The 24,007-nt window shown below is 37.3% G+C and overlaps 1 protein-coding gene across 1 annotated transcript in view; it reads left to right on the top strand.

Moving 5' to 3' along the window:
- LOC306864286 (G protein-coupled receptor kinase 3-like) overlaps positions 1-24,007 on the top strand; it is a 62,404-nt gene that overhangs the window by 22,918 nt on the left and 15,479 nt on the right. The window contains exons 3-13 of the mRNA XM_079408208.1: positions 4,697-4,770; positions 5,029-5,130; positions 8,757-8,831; positions 8,977-9,038; positions 9,144-9,195; positions 9,299-9,390; positions 9,478-9,577; positions 9,663-9,741; positions 11,345-11,475; positions 19,290-19,384; positions 20,604-20,711. Coding sequence (XP_079264334.1) covers positions 4,697-4,770; positions 5,029-5,130; positions 8,757-8,831; positions 8,977-9,038; positions 9,144-9,195; positions 9,299-9,390; positions 9,478-9,577; positions 9,663-9,741; positions 11,345-11,475; positions 19,290-19,384; positions 20,604-20,711 — 970 coding nt within the window. The remainder of the gene's footprint in view (positions 1-4,696; positions 4,771-5,028; positions 5,131-8,756; positions 8,832-8,976; positions 9,039-9,143; positions 9,196-9,298; positions 9,391-9,477; positions 9,578-9,662; positions 9,742-11,344; positions 11,476-19,289; positions 19,385-20,603; positions 20,712-24,007) is intronic.

The raw sequence follows: 24,007 nt of genomic DNA, 5'->3' as shown, positions 1-24,007 counted from the left end.
AAGGGAGGAAGACAAAAGATGAGTGTCCAAGAGATAACAGAGAGGAGGAAGAGGACTGCAGGGAAGATACTGAGAGGAGAAAAAATGTTTCAGAGGCCCTTACCAGTATCGCTATTACTATTGCTACTACTATTACTATTGCCTGATTGTGGTGTGGACATTAATTATACCTCAAATCATGTGGCTTTTTGTTGAGAGGTGTGTGAGCACTTTTCAAGCTGATTAAACTTGCAAAAATGGGCAAGAAATCCCATAGGCAGACACTGAAGGAGGGACTGAGTCAGAATGAAGTATCACAATATATTACTACATCGTTGTCACCGTAATGTCCATGCATTTCAGATCTGAAGTTTGCAGTTGGTGTGGAGAGGATGACAGTGCTTACTGTATTTTATTATATATTTAAATATTTAAAAAATATATAAAATAATCCACTCAAACTTTGGGAAATGATTTCAATTTAGGGCTGCATGATATTGGAAAATACTCACATTGTGTGATTTTTTTTTTTTTTTTTTTTTTTTTTTCTGCGATTATATATTGCAATATAAAGTAAATAAATAAATAACCAGGTGGCTTGAATGGCTCTATTTGAAAAAAATAAATAATAATAATAATCAATGATTGGGGTGATTTTGTGTGAGTAAATTTGCATAGGAAATAAACAAATTACAAGCATAGATAAATATAATAGAACAAAGATACAAATTAAATAAAAAGTGCTTTGTATTTTTAAGACAAGTCTAACAGTATTCAGGTACAGAAATTGAATAATCAAATGTAAAATAACATTACATAGTCTTCACTGTATAAATTAAATCTAATAAATCTGTGTTAAAGCTACAAAAGTGATTTTTCTTTGTGTTTTGTTGTTTGATTAACATGACACAGAAAGCAACAGGGACATTAAACTCCTGTTATTGTTATACTCTTTCCTTCTCAATTGTTTACCTTCACCTAAGACATAAGCAACTCTTTTTACAAGGATACTTGCAGAGACATGCATTTTGACAGCTTCATGAATGTGTGTCATTTCAGGCACAAATAATAGCGGAAGTGAGTGGAATTCAGTGTTCACGTGCATTTGCGTGGCTCTCACCGTGTCTACACTGAACATGAGTGGCACGGCGTGACAAGATACATTAGAACATATAATCAGTGATGCTGTGTGACTGACTACACTGGATGCGGAGCGACACAACAAATCCCGGCAGTAAACTGATGCCTCGTTCTATTTATGATGTATTGACACAAAGTTCAAATGATTGGCAACAGTCGCTTTGTCGCATCCAGGGCAGACACACTTTGGGGCCGTTCACATGTCGTGCCTAAAAACACGTCGCTAAAAACGCGCCGCTTTCGCCTTCTTTCCAAAGCGCTCAGGAACTTGCGCTTTCGTGGAGTCTGCCATTGCTAAGCAACAGTGACCCGTGCTCTCCTTCTCGACGACGCAGTGCAGAAGTTTCAGCAAAGGATACACTGATTTCCAGCACTGAAAATCGCTTGCAGTAGCTCTGCTACTAAATTTAAAAATGGATATCTCTCTGTACAGCTGTCGCATCCAGTGTAGACGCAGTGTCTGTGTATGAGCAAAGAAAACGATCAGTATAAATATAACGATCAGTATAGGCCTACTAAACATCGAACATCCTGCGATGTGACTATGGCAAATGCACACATCGCGATATCGAGACTGAAACGATATATTGTGCAGCCCTAATTTCAATGCATTTTGTTTGCAAGTCCGGAGCAGAGATCTGGCAAAATAAAACAAAAAGCTGGTTGCTGATGTTATGTTTGATTTGATTGCCGATTAACTGGTGCATCTCTACACAAATTATTTATATTTTTTATAATATAATGATTTGGGGAATGACAGAGAGTAAAGTATCACAATATATTACTACATCATTGTAATCATTATGACCATTATGCCTGTAATTTCAGCTTTGTGTTGGACTGTTTTGGTGTAAGTATCATTTTAAAACAATGTAATTTGAATTCTTTTTTTTTTTAAAGAATAGGTGTAAAATTTGTGCTGTAGCTGCCCTGCAGCACCATGTTTGTGGTGTTTTTTTTTTGTTTTTTTTGCTTTTAATCTCCCAAAAGATAATTCCGCTGTGATCCAATTAATGCCTGCATTACCCTCCTATTTTAACAGCAGTAATCAGCTCGCACTAATGCTGCAGGTATCACTAATGCCCCGCTCTCAGATCTCAGCGCCCAGCTCTGTCACAGTTACGCCAAACCACTAGAACAGCGTTTCTTCCTCTGTCATCTTTTAATCCACTCCATTTACATCACTTACGAAGACCATATCACTCCTTGACACCCTTGAATTTCATTTCATCCAGTGACTATTGCTTATCCGTGCCTCCACCCAATCAAGTGCCAAGACAGGCAGCAGTCGTTAACCGACGTCCGTCCCTTCTGCTCATGATGGTGGCCTATTATTGTTGCTATGGGAACAGTCTCAACTTTGCTGTCTGTGCTGATCTTCTCCCTCTGCGCCACGTCTTCAACACGTGAGCGCCCAAGTTGTTAAACTGATAACTTCTACTGCGCTTCGTCAAAAAGCAAACAAATAGAAAATGAGAAAGGAAGTGCTGTAGCTGGAGGGACCTAGTGAAGTGAAAGGTCAAGGTGGCCGTCTGATGGAGGATTTTCTGAATTAGGAGAGTGGTGTCTGTCCTGTGATTTTTAAGGATAATCTTCTCAACAGTAACTAATCCGTGGTCCACTGGTTAGGTTGTTATTATCATCTCTCATTCATCGAGAGCTAAACTATTTGGGGCGAATCTCATAAATGCAGGTTTGCATCATACTTCATCCAAAAGAGGAAAATGTTCAATTGTTTTACATAAAAGCCTTTTTATGTCATTATTTTCACTATAAATCAACCGTTGCAAGGATTTTGAATGCATGTTTACGATGAATTTCCACAAAATATATATCGCTTGTGGTCTGGTGTACTTCACCTCGTGATATTGATTTGATTGTGAAAATGCTGCTTTGTTGGAACATCTTCAATCTTCAAAGCAAATCACATTATATTTATTCATGGTGATACAGCTGCTGTTTGAGCTGTCTCTTTTTTTTATTTGCTCTGGTTATACTTTTGTTTACATTGGCATGATGCAATTTACAGACATCAATATAGCTGCTGTTTTCTTTGGGGTTTTTTATTATGTGTACAATATGGTGGCCGAGAAGTGCAAAACAAATCACGATTCTGAAAACAAAATAACAAATTACAAACGCAAATGCAAATCTAAAAATCAAAATAACAAGTCAGAAAACACAATGACAAATCCAAAAACAAATGACCAAATCCGAAAACACAATGACAAATCCGAAAACAAATGAACAAGTCAGAAAACACAACGACAAATCAGACAAACCGGAAGAGGTAGGTATAGTTTGAGACAGCGCCATTGGTTTGGGAATAGAGTACTCATCGTTGATTGGACAAGAGTCAAATACTGAAAGTGTCAGCTCCAGTGGCGCAGATGGTAGAGCGCGTGTCATTGTGTTTTTGGACGCGATCGACCCGGGTTCGAGTCCGCCTTTTGCCAAACTTTTTTTTTTTTCTCCCTTTTCAAATCTCGTATCGTATCAGAAAGGCATTTATTTTCAATAAAAATTAAGGAAACAATCCAAAAGTTGAACATAAAGTATCGGGTAGGGTTAGGGTAAGTGTAGGGAGAGCTTTATTGTACCAATAAGGTGGCATCCATTTGAATTAAAATTATAATTTACACTCAATACGTTATTATTGCATACTGTTTTTTTACTACAATACTGAGGTGCAGATAATTGCCACTATTTGCAACAAGTAGTATACATAGCACAAAATCCTGCTATTTTAACAGTGTAAATGTGTATTTGCACTTAGTTAAATAGCCTCTATCGCTATTTACACAGTGCAAATAGCTTCTGCATAAAAATATACATGCATGTACATTTACATCACTGTACTCTCTATTATATTACCTTTTGAATCGTTATACAAATAACCGTGTTAACGCTAATGCGAGGGTGTTTCTAATACAGTGTTTATGGGAGTGACGGTAAATTTGACATAGTTCTGTCAAATAGCGATAGTAGCTAACCTCAGTATTGTAATAAAAAAAACAGTATGCAATAATAACGTATTGAGTGTAAATTATAATTTTAATTCAAATTGCTGCCACCTTATTGGTACAATAAAGCTCTACACCTACCCTAACCCTACCCGATACTTTATTTTCAACTTTTGGATTATTTCCTTAATTGATTGAAAATAAATGCCTTTCCGATGCGATACGAGATTCGAAAAGGGAGAAGAAAAAAAAAGTTCAGCAAAAGGCGGACTCGAACCCGGGTCGATCGCGTCCAAAAACACAATGACACAAACGGTCTCAAACTATACCTACCTCTTCCGGTTTGTCTGATTTGTCATTGTTTTCTGATTTGTTCATTTGTTTTTGGATTTGTCATTGTGTTTTCTGACTTGTTATTTTGTTTTTTAGATTTGCATTTGCGTTTGTAATTTGTGATTTTTGTTTTCAGAATCGTGATTTATTTTGCACTTCTCGGCCACCGTAATACAATACATTTTTCTTGCATTGTGCACGCTAAAAAGGTCATGTCTTTCCATCAGTCGTTCGGTTTCGTACCTTATCTAACTGTTCTCTTTCCTCCCTCTGTTGTCCAGGTTTCCTCTTGTTCAAGGATTTCTGCATGAACGAGATCGATGAGGCCGTTCCGCAGCTGAAGTTTTATGAGGAGGTAAAATCGGTTTGAATCTGTATGTTCCATTCATTGCTAACAAGACAGTCTTTGTGGCATTTGTGTGGGGTTTTTGCTGTATACTTTCCAAGTTGTTTGTCTGACCTGACCTGTCCTCATTCTGGTTGTGACCTGAAAGGGCACAGCTCAGTCGTGAAGTTTTGTTCCCCTTCTATTGACCTGAAGAACACCATGTGTCCTATTAAATAGCGTGGGGTTACTTCTGAGATGGCCGTAATCTTGTTTTGTCCCCTTCAGATTAAAGAGTATGAGAAGTTGGATTCAGAAGAAGAGAGACTAACTCGCAGTCGACAGATATATGACGTCTACATAATGAAGGAGCTTCTGTCATGTTCACATGTAAGAAAACATTTGGCAGAATGTATGAAATGATCGCTAGCAGTCATTTTACATGCATATGGCAAAGGGCTGCATTATTAAGCAATACTAAAGATTACGTCTTTTACGATTTTGCGTTCAGCTACTTTTAAAACGTGTCCCACACAGCATATCACAGTTATTTAAATGTTTTCTGTTTTTTATTTTTAATGTATAAATTATTTATCTTGGATCAATAGATGACCTTGCAAAAAAAAAAATTATATATATATATATATATATATATATATATATATATATATATATATATATAACAAAATAATTTGTATAAATAGTATTGTAATGTGTATAAATGTTTTTTTCTATTTATGATATAATTTGTTTTTAAGCATTTTTATTGATATACATTTTTTCTTTTTATATATATATATATATATATATATATATATATATATATATATATATATATATATATATATTATTTTTATTCTATTAATTTTTTTTTATACAGTATCCTCTCACATTTTTGTAAATATTTTATTATATCTTTTCATGTGTAGCAAAGTGTCATTTCTTCAGTGTTGTCAATGTAAAGTAGTGAGTGTACAGCTTGTATAACAGTGTAAATTTGCTGTCCCCTCAAAATAACTCAACACAGCCATTAATCATTAATGTCTAAACCGCTGGCCACAAAAGTGAGTACACCCCTAAGGGAAAATGTCCAAATGGGGCCCAATTAGCCATTTCCTCTCCCCGGTGTCATGTGACTCATTAGTGTTACAAGGTCTCAGGTGTCAGTGGGGAGCAGGTGTGTTAAATTTGGTGTGATCGCTCTCACTCTCTCATTTGGTCACTGGAAGTTCAACATGGTACCTCATGGCAAAAAGAATTGTTGCTCTACATAAAGATGGCGTAGGCTATAAGAAGATTGCCAAGACCCTGGAACTGAGCTGCAGCACTGTGACCAAGACCATACAGCGGTTTAACAGGACAGGCTCCACTCAGAACAGGCCTCGCCATGGTCGACCAAAGAAGTTGAGTGCACGTGCTCCGCATCATATCCAGAGGTTGTTCTTGGGAAATAGATGTATGAGTGCTGCCAGCATTGCTGTAGAGGTTGAAGGGGTGGGGGGTCAGCCTGTCAGTGCTCAGACCATACGCCGCACACTGCATCAAATTGGTCTGCATGGCTGTCGTACCAGAAGGAAGACTCTTCTAAAGATGATGCACAAGAAAGCCTGCAAACAGTTTGCTGAAGACAAGCAGACTAAGGACATGGATTACTGGAACCGTGTCCTGTGGTTTGATGAGACCAAGATAAATTTATTTGGTTCAGATGGTGTCAAGCGTGTGTGGCGGCAACCAGGTGAGGAGTACAAAGACAAGTGTGTCTTGCCTACAGTCAAGCATGGTGGTGGTAGTGTCATGGTCTGGGGCTGCATGAGTGCTGCCGGCACTGGGGAGCTACAGTTCATTGAGGGAACCATGAATGCCAACATATACTGTGACATACTGAAGCAGAGACTGGGCCCCGCAGGGCAGTATTCCAACATGACAACGACCCCAAACACACCTCCAAGACGCTGAGGGTAAAGGTGATGGACTGGCCAAGCATGTCTCCAGACCTAAACCCTATTGAGCATCTGTGGGGTCTCTAACATCCACCAGCTCTGTGATGTCGTCATGGAGGACTGGAAGAGGACTCCAGTGGCAACCTGTGAAGCTCTGGTGAACTAACTCCATGCCCAAGAGGGTTAAGGCAATGCTGGAAAATAATGGTGGCCACACTGTCAAAATATTGACATTTTGGGCCCAATTTGGACATTTTCACTTAGGGGTGTACTCACTTTTGTGGCCAGCGGTTTAGACATTAATGGCTGTGTGTTGACTTATTTTGAGGGGACAACAAATTTACACTTATACAATCTGTACACTCACTACTTTACATTGTAGCAAAGTGTAATTTCTTCAGTGTTGTCACATGAAAAGATATAATAATAAAATATTTACAAAAATGCAAGGGTTGTACTGACTTCTGTGAGATACTGTGTATGTATATATACATATACATATACATTAGGGGTGTAACGATATCACAAACCGAACCGATAGATCACGATACACCACCCACGATACAAATCGCGGAACTCTCGTCGCGTACCGCAGTACTCTCACGCCCCCTGCTGCCCATTGTTGAGGTTAATGGAACTTATCTCTAACTAACTATTCATTTAAACTAATTTTTTCTTTGCTTATATTTGATTAAATTGTATTAGTAACGACTAATAAGAGCTTTTTAAATTTTGTTCTAAATATTATATTCTAAAGTTACGGTTTTCCAAGTGCATGTCATTTCACGTGACTTGGGAGTGAGCGTCAGACTCGGTTGCTAGTATATGCAGGATGGCTGCTTCACATAGTACTGAAATTGCAGATCCCCCGGACACATTTAAGTCTCCTGTGTGGGAACACTTTGGTTTTCCAGTGGAGTACAGGAATGGAATTCGTGTCGTAGACAAAGCGCACACAATCTGTTTCACAAAACTCTCTTATACGACAGGAAACACATCTCATGGTGCGTTCACACCAGACGCGAATGAAGCGTTAAGTGCGAGTGATTTACATGTTAAGTCAATGCAAAGACGCGATTAGACATCCTGCGGTGCGATTCGCGCGAATGAGCCGACCGCATTTCAGTCAGAATGTGCTGCATGATGGTGTTTTTGAAAAAGAACTTAAAACTTAATTGAACTTCCAAATGTTTCTTAGAGTGGACAAGCCAGTGTTTATTTTTGACTAGAGTACATTGGAGTTTATTTATTTCATTTTAGTTTACTTCAGGTAAGCTGACTTCACTAAAGAGACAAATGTTTATTTCTGACTACCTACATTGGAGTTATCTCATTTTTGTTTACTTCGGTATGCTGACTGCACTAAAAATGTGAAGCCAAAGTTAATAAAGAAAAAGTTAAGTCAAGTTATTGTTATTATTGAGTTAAGTGAATCTATTGTTCCTAAGCATTGCTGGTAAGATGACATGAACCCTACCCCCACAGCAAACCGGACCGAACCGTGGCTCCAAAACCGTGAACCGAACCGTGCCACTGGTGTATCGTTACACCCCTAATATAAATTACAAATATATAAATATAAATATATATATATGCACACACACACACACATCCAATATTTTTGAAAATAATAAAAATGTATTAAATTATAAAATATAAAAACTCTATATATTTTTATTTATTTATTTTTAAAATGTATATATTTTTTATAATATATGGGGAACGGGGCTCTATAATGCAGTTAGCTGGAGTGACTATGGTTCTTATTGTCCATGGCAGATCCGGAGACTCCATTCGGATGTTTCTGTTGAGAAAACAAGTGTCCCATTAGCCTCCGTCAGTCTCCAGTCGTAGCTTTTCAGAAACAGGAAGCCTGAATGAACCAACACAATGGCCTATAGGACACTCAAGGCCTATGCGATTATGTCACAGTGTTTTATGTTGTGATAACCGGGAATGCTTAGGAGGTTAATGTCAAAGCTTGACGTTTGTTCAGGCGGAACAGTTCTTGTTTTTTTTAGTGTTTTGACCTCCCTTATCGCAAAATGTAATTTAATCTACCTTCCTTTCTCACAGCCCTTCTCTAAGAAGGCAGTAGACCATGTCCAGACTCACCTAGCAAAGAAACAAGTTCCTCCAAATCTCTTTCAGGTAAGTCCCCCAACGCAAAATAAAATCTAACCAGTTTTTCTGGGTGCTGATTGGCTTTTGTGCATTTAACACAAAGGAAGTAAAGTGTTTGGGTAGCAGGACTCTCAACAGATCCTGATGTATTTGTTTGCTTTGCTTTTTCCAGCCATACATAGTTGAGATCTGTGACAGTCTTCGAGGAAAGATCTTTCAGAAGTTCATTGAAAGGTGACACAGACGGCTACAAAAAAAGCTTACTTTTGCACTTTTTTTTTTTTTTTTGTTGCATCAGAATGATTTTAACATCTTAAAACCTTTCGCTTCACTTTATAGCGACAAGTTCACACGTTTTTGCCAGTGGAAGAATGTAGAGCTCAACATCCATGTGGGTTTTTCCTTACATCTGGTGCTTTTTATTCACCTATAAGTCTTTTGTTTTCCTTTTATACACTGGTTCTCTTTAATATTGCTCTTGATTTTGCACACAGTTGACGATGAATGACTTCAGCGTGCATCGGATCATTGGCAGAGGGGGGTTCGGAGAGGTTTACGGATGCAGAAAAGCAGACACAGGGAAAATGTAAGTGCTGTTGTAAGGATCAAACCAAAAAGAAGCCAAATTTGGGTTTGCTTAAAAGCATCTGCTCATTTACTGTGTGTGTCTCAGGTATGCCATGAAGTGTTTGGATAAAAAGCGGATCAAAATGAAACAGGGAGAAACGCTAGCGCTCAACGAGAGAATCATGCTGTCGTTGGTTAGCACTGGGGTGAGTGACACATACAAACTCAGAACGCACACTAACATCCCGGTCTCGTTTGTTTGACCCTCGCTAACTCTTTCTGTCTCTGCAGGACTGCCCTTTCATAGTGTGTATGACATATGCCTTCCATACTCCTGATAAACTGTGTTTCATCTTGGACTTGATGAATGGTAAGGGCAGCCATCATCTCTTATAGGCTCTTATAAGCTGCTATAGGCTTGTTCACACAACGTGATTGCACATGAAAAAATATGAGGCATTTTTTCTAACTAAATCTATTTAGTTTAATGCCTAAAAAACAAAAAAAATTGGACTCTTGTCATATCATTGAAATACTATTGTAATTTTTTTTGTTTTGAAGTAGATTTTTATATTTTCTGTTTTCTCTAATTTTAGTTAACGATTTCAGTTTTTTTAAGTATAGTTTTAGTATTTATTCATTTTTATTTATTAGTTTATTTAGCTTTAACCAAATGAAAATGAGAAATATTGTCTTGGCAACTAACTGAAATAAAATAGGTTTTTAAATTCAGTTAACATTTATTTTATTTCAAATAACGAAAATGTTTGTTATGGTTTTTGTTAACAATATTAACCCTGGTTCAAAATGATTTCAGTGGTTTTGCTTTAAATGCATGAGCATATTTTTGTGCTGAAAGTTTGAACTAAATGCGTGAATACCATGAAGTGTATAAACTGAAGCCTATATACCAGGGATCCTCAAATCTGGACCATTCCTGCAGAGTTTAGCTCTAACCCTAATCAAACACAACTGAGCATGCTAATCAGAGTCTTCAAGATCATTAGAAAATCACAGGTAGATGAGTTTGATCAGGGTTGGAGCTAAATTCTGCAGCAGATTGGACCTCCAGGGTAAGATTTGAGGAACCCTGGTATATACCATGAGCATCCTCAAATCTTACAGATCGAAGCCAACACCTCCCAGTGTGAGATTGTAAAAGCTTATTTAGGGCTCTAATTTGGGCCTTCTTCTATAACTTAATGTCAGCTTGAATATGGGGCTGAGCTTCCTCTTCAGACACTCACACTTCTTATATCTGCACTGCAGCGTAGGCCACTTCTCTGAACGTCCTTCTTGGATTTGTGAAATAGTCACATCACTTACACAGGTCTTCAGAAACAGAGGAACACTGATGAGTCCATTAATAAATAACCCCTTCTAAATATCAGAGTGGTAAACATTTTCCCAATGTCCAGTGTTGAAGTGGCTGTTTGTGTGATGTCTCTCCATGAAATTACTCTTACAGGATAGACTAGAAGATCCTTAACTGACTTATTATTTGTAACATAATTAGAAAAGATAAGTGTTTTGCAAACTGCAATTAAATATAAATGTCATTGCTCAAAAAAAGCTGTTGGGCAAATTTCAGTAAATTCAAAATGTAAATTTTAACAAGTAATCATCAAGTTTCCCAACAGAATCGCTGGCAATTTCAGAGATTTCTTCAGTATCTTTTATTTTACTACTTTATTTTTTTATTATTTATTTTATTTTGTTTTAAAAAATTTTTTTTTATAATTTTATATTTTTTATTTTGTTTAATTTGACTATTGTTTATTTTATTTTGCTGTACTTTTTAGATTTAAAAAAAAAAAAAATCCCCTACAAATGACTGAAATAGTAATGAAGTTAATTGGTTGCAAGGTTTAAAATCACTGATTCATGAGATTTATTGTGATTATATTCTATTGACTGCTCATATACATTTATAACACTGTGTAATTGTTTGATATTGTACTCGTGTATTTCAGGTGGAGACCTTCACTATCACCTGTCTCAGCACGGTGTCTTCAGTGAGAAAGATATGCGCTTTTATGCAGCAGAGATCATACTGGGCCTCGAACACATGCACAATCGATTCGTCGTCTACAGAGACCTCAAGGTAAGGTCATCCCCGTCCCAGTCGTTCCTTTTTCACAGAGAAAGAATCGTTCGTACCGTCCTCTGTCACTGCAAAACCTGTTGATCTGTGCTTGCGATTCCCTGTTGCTGCTGAAAAGGGAAAATTAAATGTTCCGTTGAGTTTGTATATTTTGTAACGTAAGCTTGTATCTGTTCTGCGTCGTTGTCTGAGGTTATTTTTTATTAAGTTTGGCAGAGCTGTCTCTCTTGGCAGCACTGTTTATTGTCTTTAAACGGAAAAGTACGTCATATGATGGAGCGAGTCGAGGTTAACCTACAGTCCCACAAGTAGAGTGTAGCCTTCCATTCCGATGACCGTGAATATCATGTAATTTGTCGACCCTCCGTGTGGAAGCAGCAGGAGTGCAGCTATGCGATTGTTGTGAATTATGCAATTTTAAGTGAGATGTTTGGGCTTCACGCTGCCAGATTGCTGAGAATATACAGGATCTTCCCTGGCAAGCTCCTGAAACGGGACACTGCACACACAAGCTGTTGTTTTTCCACAGTATCACTGATGTTTGTGTAGAAGAAAAACTCAAGAGCAAACGTTTGCTTGCTTATACCTCTGAGCAACATTCCTGAGAGCCATAATACATTGCAAGATTATCAGTGCAGTATGTCTCTTATAGGGATAGTTCACCCAGAAATTATTTTATTTTTTTACCTGGAGCATTGAAGGAGATGCTTTTTAACCTGTTAACATCCCCCCCCCCCCATTTTGGCCCTCACAGGTGAAAATAACCTACCTAAATTAAAACGGTAGCAGTTCCTTACAAAGTGTGCTACACAAACAAATTAGGTATCTTTGGAAAGAAGACACTCTAGGCTTCACTATCCATCGTCCAGAGTTGATAATGCTCAAAAAGATAAAAAGTTATAGACACTGACGTGCCTTGAAAAATATTTTTCCAAACTGAATGTTTTTTTATTTCATATACAAATACATGAAATAAGTCCTGGAGCAATCCAGAAAAGTAATGGATTGAAAGCCACATGTCTCATGAATTTATGTTTCAAATTTGAAGAAGATACCATGAAAAATTTGATTCCTGCAATAATTTTTCTGAAATTATTTATAGTCCCCCCACCCCCCTGTTTGAGGAAAAATAACCACCAAATGGATTGCAGAATTATACAAACTATTTTAGTCATTATACATGTTCCTGCATAGTTTTTCCAATTATAAAATAATAGACAGATGTATTTGAGCACTAAAAAAATACAAAAATCATTATTTGAGTAATAAAAAAGAAAAAAAAAATAGAAAAAAATGCTTTGTATATAGTATGTATACTGAAGTATTCTGATTGCCAGACATGAAGTGATATTGGCAGACATGGTCATACAGTCAGTAATCACACGCTGATGTGCTTTCATACAGATGGGCCATATAATCAATAATAGCTGATCATTGAATCACAATGATAGCCGTCATAGAGTCAGTAATAAACACGCTGATGTCCGTCCATACATATGATAATCATGCAGATACGGCCACATTCCCCACACAATACACACACACATAAAAAATGTAGAAGAAAAAAACACAGTTTTTTATGTAAAAAGCAGGTCGCTAAGTTACGCCCCGCTCAGATGACAGCTGCATCACAGCGTGCGTCGCGGCTGGCAGGAGGGAGCGCCAAATTCAAATAAACTATATTCTGCTTTTCTGAGACTTTTTTTTCCGTGGACTGTCTCATTCTGTTTGTAAAACTGTATGTTACAGCACCGTGTTGTTTTTTACCACCAAGACGCTGTTTTTGAGCGTAATTTATTCCATAACGGACGCGAACAATAACTCTCTGAAGAAATGAAATGTAAACAAAGGAATATTCATCCTTATTACAACGTTATTGTTTCGTTGAACTAAAAGTGCTCGCTGGGATGTTGTTCTGTGGACCCTTACCTCTAACTAAACTGGGATTTCAGCAGTGGACGCGTTTGTGACTTGTTAATACAATGAATCTGGCACGTACTGCTTTTTTATTCTGCATGTTTTGATGTGTACTGCTTACACAAATGTAGCAAATACATTCCTTTATAATGTTATATTCCATCGGAAAACAGCGATCTGTCGTCGATGCTTGAGGCTTAGAGCTTCAGAATATATAGTTTGTCAAGATTAATGATATTCTTTCACGTTAAATTCATTCATAAACATTAAACTAGTGGGGAAAAAAACGCTTCAGTGCGCCGTCGCTCTGGTAAACGTTAACAGGTTAATAGTCTTTACTAGGGATGCTTCGGTCCGATACTCAGGATCGGTATCGCTCCGATACTGGCATTTTCTGCCAGATCGGGTATTGATCAGACGAGACCGATCCAAATCAGATATTGTGCATATACTATTGTGTTATTGTTAAACCTCACGAAAGCACAAAAACATTATAGAGCGCCATAAAGTCAAAGTCCAAGTGTTCTGAAGCTGTTCCATAGTTTAATGTGAGGTACAATTTACTATTTCGGGCAGATAGGGTGGATAGTATGCACATTGGGACGCAGGGTCAGAATTATTGTGCTCCGTCTGTTTAGCGCGTAGCAGCTCTCGTCCACTCGTGTAAGCCCACTCCTAATAGCAAAATGGATATATTTGCATGACTTTATAACATTTACAGATGTTACAGATGTAAAATATACTCGTGATATGTCAGTTATGCACTGAGGAAAATAAAACATCTCATGCATTAAACAGCACAAATATATTCGCTGTTTGCCATGGTGGATCGATTTGATCCATGATCGACATTAAGGGCTGCTTAAGAATAAGCGCGCACAAATTAGTTAGATTGTGTGAACTTACATTGTCATTTATAACCGCTTTAGCCCCGATTGATTTGTTAGGTTATTTCCAGTCAGGTTTTGGACTTTAACCCTCTGGGGTCTGAGGGTGTTTTGGGGGCCTGGAGAACTTTCGACATGCCCTGACATTTGTGCCTTTTTCAGTTGCTTATAAAAATATAAATGGCTAAAGTCTAATAACACTGTAAACAGCACAAACTGGGCTACAATAATATGTTAGCAGCATTTATGTACATGATTGTGTTTTTGAGAAATCAACGTTTATGCGTGTAGTGAAAAACTAAAATTAAGTCACTGAAATAAGACCATAAAACACATACAGAACAATTGTTCACAAGACTTTTGAGAACCGTATCTTGTAGCCTACAATTTTTGCTTCAAAATTATGTGAAAATCATCTTGTTTATTTGCTCACAGAAAACAGTACATTGATTTAAATTTTTAAAGACATGTTTTGTGATTGAAAGCCAATATGCGAGGGAGTGGTAATGGCTTTGAATATGAAGTGATTCTCACCTGAGAGACAAAGGGCCCTCCCTTAAAGCTGCTAATGGGCCATCAGTGTGACTGACTTTGAGACAGGTGAGGAGATTGAAAAAATAGTTTTTTTAAATTATTTGTATTTTATTTACAACACAGTATAATCAAAACATATATAATGAAGGTCAAAGACACATTATTGTGCACACTGATCTAACCACAGAGATGTGAACAGACTTTGACTCATTCCTACAACAGATTCTGTTCAACAAGTGAAACAAATAAATCATACCTGATATTTACGTGTTATTTAAGTGTTTCTGCTACTTTCCATGGATTCAAGAAGAAAAAAACATAATCAGTAGTCATAATCAGATGTTGGTGCAGCGCTCTCAGAGGAAAACAGTTGGAAGAGACTGAAAGTCAGCAGGATTCATCATCTGTGGTGCATGTGTCTGATTCAATAAAATACAAACAACCAAAAAAAAAAGAAAAAACATTTGTGAGCATGTTTATATCAGGAGCATCTATCTATCTATATATATAATTACAGATGCTACACAGCAAGATGCAAACCTCTGACCAGCACCAAAAATAGAAAGGCAAGATCAGAGTTTGCAAAAAAGCACAAAGGTGAGCCAGAAGAGTTTTGGAACTGTGTTTATGGACCGATGAGACAAAGATGACCCTTTATCTAAGTGATGGGAAAGCAAAAATGTGGAGAAAAAAGGGAAATGCAAATGATCCCAAGCATACAGCCTCATCTGTAAAGCATGGTGGAGGTGGTGTCATGGCATGGGCATGCATGGCTGCCTCTGGAACAGGCCCGCTCAACTTTACTGATGACTTAATGTATGATGACAGTAGCAGAATGAATTTGGAAGGGTACAAAACCATCTTGCCTACCAATATTCAAGAAAATGCCACCAGATTCATTGGGAAGTGCTTCATATTGCATCAAGACAATGACCCAAAACACATGAATTTCACCAGCTGAAGAGGAGAGTAAAGACAGAAACTCCCCAAAACAAGCAACAATTGGAATTGGCTGCATTAAAGTCTGGGAAAAGCATTTCAAAGGATGAGAGCAAGAGTCTGGTGATGTCTATGGGTCACAGACTCACTGCTGTGATTGTGTGCAAGGGATCTGCAGCTAAATAATAGCTTTTAATCTTTTATATCTGCCTTATATTATGTTCAACTGTCCCAATAATTATGCTCACCAATGAGTGGGATGAACTCTAAAAGTGCTGTTCTTTTTATTTGGTAAAACATGTATGTGTTGAAACGGCTAATAATAAAATGTGACATTCTGTAGTTTTGTCTCATATTCATCTTTTAATCATATTTGTAAACAGCAATTTTGTCTTTGCTGTTCCAATACTTATGGAGGGCACTATATCTTTTATTTGGATGTCCTGCTCTATGTACTACCACATAGACCTGCCGTTAACAATCTCTGTGTGTCAGTACTGCCATAAAAGTAGGGGTGTGAATCTTGGTTTCACGATTTGAGTTTATTTGTATAGCGCTTTTTACGGTACAAATCCATGCAAAGCATCTCTACAGAAAATTACGTTTCCACAATATATTTATATATTGCAGAACCTTAATATATTTAACTTATGGCAAAATTTGGTAATTCTGTATGTTGTCTGAGCATTGGCATCCTCCGAAGTCCTCTGAGGGGTTGGCATCATCTCTTCTCAGGTGTTTGGTCATCTCAGATCATTTAAGGGTTGGATCCAGACTGAAGCTTCTGTAATTCCTAGTTACCACGGGATGTTAGTCCCGTGGCAGAAACAGAGAAACAAATAGAGACATAATTAGCGTAGCTGCTGTTCCATCTAAGCAAAAATGATTTGTTCAACCCAAGCTAAAGAATAATAATAATGTACATTTGATCAGATATAACTACAGTACAAGATTATAAGATGCATTATGTGAATGCTTGGCTAAAGAGATGTGTCTTTAATCTAGATTTAAACAGAGAGAGTGTGTCTGAACCCCGAACGTTATCAGGAAGGCTATTCCAGAGTTTGGGAGCCAAATGTGAAAAAGCTCTGCCTCCTTTAGTGGACTTTGCTATCCTAGTTATTACCAAAAGTCCAGAGTTTTGCGACCTTAGGGAGCAGGTTGGATTGTAGCGTGGTAGAAGTTAATTCGATATTAAAAGTTAATTTAATTCAATATTACTGCACATGGCTACATTTTCATTTAAATTTTATATCAAATGTATTTTGTGCTAAATTTTGTTTTTGTAGTATTTGAAAGTATTTGAAAGTTTACAGACAATAGTTATGGGTTTTCTTTTTTTCTTCAGCATTATTGCTATTTGATTATTACTGATGAGATAATAGACAGTGGCAGCTTTAACAGGCTGCATTCACACTAATGCACAGATCTATTTCGATATATCAGGTGTCTTTTGTCCTGCTCTGAAAACATAACTGACTGTGTGTACATCAATTTCATATAAAAATATTTAGCACACTAGGAATGCAAAGTCGGCAACACCAAAGCTCCAAAAATATTAAAATAAATTATTTATCTAAAAAACTTTTGCATAGTGTGTAACGTTTCGAGCACGCAGGCTCTTCATCAGACAAATGAACAACACTGATATACCACTCTTTATACCTCCAAGTGATCAAAGATCACATGACCTAACACAACATTATCATAATCATAATAATACCCCAACAAATAAACAGAAAAAAAAACAGAACATATAAAGCTATGCAAAATACAATTCTCAATATGCAATTCAACAGCATTAATTGATACCTGCCTACGTACATAAATTCAACTAGTACCATCAAAACCTTTATTAGAACTAGAAAAAAGCTATATAAATAGATATTTTATATTTAAAGAAATGGACGAATATCAAAGTCCTCATTTAATCCTCTAGGGGACAACGTATCTAATGTAAAAATCCAAAAGGCCTCACGTTGTAAAAGTAATTTATTAATATCACCACCATGCCGTGGACACTTGACTACCTCCTATTCCTATGTACTGAAGAGTGGAAACGGAGTGTCTCGAGTTTGCAAAATGCTGAGTTACTGGACTTTTTGGATCGCGATGTCTAATAGCACATCGATGTTCAGAAATACGAATTTTCAGAGGTCTACTAGTCTTACCAACATAACATAAGCCACAAGGGCAACGCAACAAGTAAATAACATTTGCCATCTTGCACGAAATAGTGCCCCGAATTTCAAAGGTTTTCGCCGTGTGAGGATGTGTAAAGGTCAATGTCTTGTATGTGAAATTGCACTGTTGACAGTTACCACATCTGTAATTCCCATGTGGTATTTTGTTCAAGAAATGAGGATCAGGTTTCAAATCAGATCTGACCAAGATCTTTCGAAGATTGGGTGTTTTCTTATACACTAAACGAGGTGGTTTATCAAAACATTTCTTAAGACTGGGATCATCCTACAATATGCCAATGTTTTAATAAAACATGTTTGTTTTTCATTATATTGGACATTATTAATGTCATTCGAAACAGGCGAATATTGAATGTAACAATCCGATGGTCAAAATTTTTCTTTTTTTTAACGAGACTCTCTTGTTGTGACGCATCTTTAAAACGACTCACTGCAGACTGGATCCACTCTTCTCGATATGATCGCTGTGAATTTATTTTATATTTTCGGAGCTTTGATGTTGCCGACTTTGCATTCCTAGTGTGCTTTTACTTGTTTTTTTTTAGTCGTGCACCCATTTGAGATTGATGTGCGTGCTGTTGCTTGCTCTTTATATAAAAATATTACAAAATGCAAGTGTATTTAACCGCAGCCGAAATCAAACTTCAGGACAAACAAACACAAAGCACATGTGAAAGTCTATCAGAGCGCGAGTTTCATGCATATAGTACTGCATTCCAAACGGCATAAATGAAAGCATATCTAAAGTAAAACACGGCGGGTGGAAGCACACACTGACAAGCTATGTGCACGTGTCTCACAGCGCAAATTCTGTGCAATGAAGCCCGCCGCGTCTCTAGCGTGCACATGTGCCATATGTGGGAAAAAAAAAAAAACCAAGCTCCGAATCGATTCGGAATCATTGAAGAGAGAATCGCAATGCATCAGAGAATCGATTTATTTTTTATTTTATTTTTTATTATTTTTTTATTTTTTTTTATATCCCACCCCTAGTCCTAATATATTTATATTTTAATACATATTTTGACAACTCTTAAGTCACAATCCTTGAACATTATACATCAATTATATTCTCATTGACTGTTATTGTGTGACGCTATGCGACGTAAATACTTTTTGTTGTGTATAGTGTCAATTTTAGCTTTTTACTTGGAGAACGTTTTACACTTGCTGTTTTTCTTCATTAAATGTGCTCCATTTTAACCACAGTGATGCTGTTTTTGTAGCTGTTGCTTACAAAAAGGACAGTCTGTTCTTTATCAGCTTCTTAAAATGATTTTTTTGGACTGTTGGACGGTGTCCTAATCTCCACATCACTTTCTGTTCCTCACAGCCTGCAAATATCCTCTTAGACGAACACGGACATGTTCGCATTTCTGACCTGGGCCTGGCCTGCGATTTCTCCAAAAAGAAGCCTCACGCCAGCGTGTAAGTTCCTCTACACAAGGCTTCAAAACCTTATCTTTTATAAGTGTAAAATAAAAGTGTCTGTTGTTTGGGGAAGGTGTGGTTGCGTCTTTTCTCTGACGATGTTTCTTTGAGCATACACAAGCTCTTTGTTGTTTCATACTCGCATATTGTAGCGGTTTTTTTTTTGGTTTTTTTTTGCAGTCAGTTATGGAATCTTATACCACAGTCTACTTTTTTCTCTATGTGCATGTATACAAATGCTTTTTACCAACGAATTGCATATGCACAGTCACATTATACATGCATAAAGTGTTTGCACTCACATTTTCACATACATTGTTAGTTATTTCAGTGTCCTTTCATCTGAAATGTAATGAAACTTTATTTTTCAGTGATTTGTTTAGAAACATTTCACATTTGAAGGGGACATAAAGTATTTTTTAAATTACCTGTATACTACTGTTCCAAATTTAATTTGATATATTATTTTTTACATATTTTGCAATATATCTACACTTTAAATGAACTAATATTTTAATATATATTAAAAAGTACTATATTCCTATGGTAGCAAAGCTGAATTGTCAGTGCCACATCCTTCAGAAATCATTCTAATATGCTGATTTGATGCTGCAAAAACATTTATTGTTATCAATGCTGAAAAGTTTTTTTTGTCCAGAGTCTTTGAATAAAACAAACATTTGTTGAAAATAGAATTTTTGTAATATAAATGTCTTTCCTTTTTTATCAATTCATTATGTCCCTGCTGAATAGAAAATATTAATCTTACAAATCTTACTGTCCCCAAACTTTTGAATGGTGGTGTAATATGCAGACAAACCGATGTTTTCAAGCCAAAGCTGTCCCATGCACTGAAAGTTATGAATATGACATCATAGCCGTGACAGTTTCAACACATGACCCCCACGTTTACATGTCAGCACCAATTCAATGCTCATTGCACATTCAGGGGTCAGATTTATTTATGAAATGTTCTCTCTTAAATATAGACTGTGCAATCTTAAAAGCACAGTAGCGCGAAAACATCCTGGTAAATGCAAAGGGTCAGAGAGAGGTACATTACACACAAAAACCTTTTATGTGTAATGTAGCAGTTCTTTGACTGTTTGTGTTATGTATGAGAATGAGTTTTGTTGTGTTTACAGTCAGTGTGTGCTCAGCCTGGGGGGAGTGTGTATGCTTTGAATTTAATGTGCATTAATTGCTGTGTTTGCAGAGGTACCCATGGCTACATGGCACCTGAGGTTCTGCAGAAAGGAACCGCGTATGACAGCAGCGCCGACTGGTTCTCTCTAGGCTGCATGCTGTTCAAACTCTTGCGAGGGTAAGACTGCCCTCTGCAGCTCATGAATTCTTTATCAGTCTCTCTCTCTTTCTCTCTTTTAGTCTCTGTCTGTGTTTCTCACCTGTTTGATGTGGAGTGTAAAGTTTAAATGTCAGGGGTTTGGAAGTAGGAGGTCAGGAGCTAACATCATAGAGAAGAAAGACAGTGGGGGTGGAGACCACTGAAATGGTTGCTAGGTAGAGAGTGGGGAGGGGGTGTAATGGGGGAGGAGCCTGGGGAATGTCTGTTCACTGAGTGTCTTATGCACTTCAAAGCAGAATGGAAGCGGGTCAGAACAGGCCTGGAAACACACTCTATATTTTAATACTTTACAAAACAAAAAAAACATAAATTCTATTTGTATTCTATATACTTGATGTACATGTATATATTTATCATTATATAAAAATGAATTATATGATTTTATAAATTATATAATTTAAATTTATATACCATTTTAGTGATAATTTAATTAAAAATATATATTGTACAGTGTTTCCCACAGAAATAGAGGTTTTCCCGGTAACGGCTGTACACAAAGCAGCTCTCCGCTCACAAATGCTGCTTTATCAGATATTACATGCAAGATGAAATGAAAATGACATCCAAAATTTTCTGAAGACAGTCGGTTTCCTTCAGAAATACAGTGATATAAAAACACATGCACCGGTTTTCGATTTTGAAACGTGCAGTGCTCATGTTTATTCAACGAAGTCAAAGCCTTTTGGAAAATCCATATGTCGCGGTCAGTTTTGATATTGTGGCAGGCACCACAAATAAATCAATGTAAGGGAAACACTGATTGTAATCATTTCAATCATTATCATTTCAATATATATCTACATTTGTATATGCAATGCATGTGTGGTGATTTATTTTCATTTATACTATGGTCTGTTGGAATACTGGATTCTGATTGGCTGGCGTGCATTAAAACTGATTTGAAATTGATTTGAAGCAGGCTAACAAACTGTAACTGATGAAAATAATCGTAATTTTTACTCGTCCGGTCAAATGTTGCATTGCAAACATCATTAACAGCTTTAACTTATCAATGCTGGCAAATGACCAAGGTAAAAGCGGGATAATGCACGGCTAGCTGTGCATTTAAACAATTTTGCGTTGGGTGGTTCTTGGCCTCCTCGTCGTGCATTATTTTTTTTTATTTTTATTTTTATTTAGTCATTTAGCAGACGCTTTTATCCAAAGCGACTTACAAATGAGGACATAAGAAGCAATCAAAACCAACAAAAGAGCAACAACGTGCAAGTGCTATTACAAGTCTCAGTTAGCCTAACGCAGTACAGATAATTATTATTATTATAATTTTATTTTTTTTATAAAAAGACAGATAAAATAAAATTAGAATGGAGAGTGCTAGAGTTAGAGGGTCAAGTAAAGATGGAACAGATGAGTTTTTAGCCGTTTCTTGAAGATGGGTAAGGATTCGGCTGCTCGGATTGAATTGGGCAGGTCATTCCACCAGATGGGAACAGTTCATGAAAAAGTCTGAAAGTGTTTTTGTGTGTCTTTGGGATGGTATAATAATGCGTCGTTCACTTGAAGAACGCAAGCTTCTAGAGGCATAAGTCTGAATTAATGAATTTAGGTAAAGGGGTGCAGAGCCAGTGGTGGTTTTGTAGGCAAACATTAATGCTTGAATTTAATGCGAGCAGCTATTGGTAGCCAGTGCAAATTGATGAACAGAGGCGTGACGTGCGTTCTTTTCGGCTCATTAAAGATTAATCTTGCAGCGGCATTTTGGATTAATTGTAGAGGTTTAATAGAATTGGCTGGAAGTAATAGTCAAGTCTGGACGGAACAAGAGCCTGAACAAGGAGTTGTGTTGCATGTTCCGAGAGAAGGGGCCTGATCTTCTTAATATTGTATAATGCAAATCTGCAGGACCGGGCAGTTTTAGCAATGTGGTCTGAGAAATTTAGCTTATCACAGCTCCAAGGTTTCTGGCTGTTTTTGAAGGAGTTATGGTAGATGAGCCTAACTGGAAGGTGAGATTGTGATGAAGCGATGGGTTAGCTGAAACTACAAGCAGTTCTGTCTTAGCTAGGTTGAGTTGAAGGTGATGGTCCATCATCCAGCAAGAAATGTCTGTTAGACACGCTGAGATGCGAGCAGCTATCGTCGGATCATCAGGATGGAATGAGAGGTAGAGTTGAGTGTCATCAGCATAGCAGTGATATGAAAAGCCATGTTTCTGAATGACAGAACCTAGTGATGCCATGTAGACAGAAAAGAGAAGTGGTCCAAGAACTGAGCCCTGAGCAGTGTCGTGTGTAAATAAGGTCCAGTTGGTTGCCTGATTTGTGAGTAGCCGTAGTTGGCACTCTCTTGAGATCAAAAGAGGCAAGCAGAGTGTGGAATTCTGCAGCCTGAGGTTTATCTAGGTGGATGTTGAAGTCTCCAAGTAAGACAAAGGGAGTACCATCCTCAGGAAAGGTTGAGCGCAATAAATCTAATTAATCCACAAAGTTATCTAGTAATCCTGGAGGAAGATATACAGCTACAAAATGGATTTTAGAGGGTAGGTAATAGTAACCGAATGTGATTCAAAAGAGCTGTTGATACTCAGAGATGGTAAAGGAGTAAATTTCCAATTATTAGAGATGAGCAGACCAGTACCTCCACCTCTTCCAGTCAAACGGGGGGTGTGGGAAAAGGAGAAATTATTGGAGAGTGCTGCAGGTGTAACATTGTCTTCTGGTTTGATCCAGGTCTCTGTCAGGGCCATGAGGTTTAAACTTGAATGACTAGCAATGGAAGTAATGAAATCAGCTTTGTTGACAGCAGACTGACAATTCCAGAGACCAATAGAAAAGAAAGTAATGTATTAGCAGACATATGCAAAGTGTGCAGGTTGATAGGATTGCGCTGTCTATAGTGTGTGATGCGTGGCTTGCGAGTGGTAGTGATAGTATTGATCTGGAAACACATAGTGTGAATTGGTTATAAAAACTAAAACAGAAGTGAAACAAGTAGTAGGAATAATATAGGATAATTAAAAGTCGATACTTTTGTCCTCTGCCGGTGTCCCTGTCCAGTGGAGTCGTACGGTAGAGTCGATGGTCTTTACACTCTTCGGTCTTCACAGGAGGGCTTTACACGAGGGCTGCCGCGTAACCCTTTTTAAACCCTTTTAACAAATCACCTTTAAAGTTGTTCAAATGAAGTTCTTAGCAATGCATATTACTAATAAAAAATTTGTTTTTTTTTATGTTTACGGTAGGAAATTTACAAAATATCTTAATGAATTCTACATGATATTTGCTTAATATCCT

The sequence above is a fragment of the Barbus barbus genome (genome assembly GCF_936440315.1).
Source record: "Barbus barbus genome assembly, chromosome: 45".
In the NCBI taxonomy this organism is placed as follows: Eukaryota; Metazoa; Chordata; class Actinopteri; order Cypriniformes; family Cyprinidae; genus Barbus; species Barbus barbus.
Note: the sequence above shows the minus strand (reverse complement) of the source record. Positions and strands in the feature narration are given on the sequence as shown.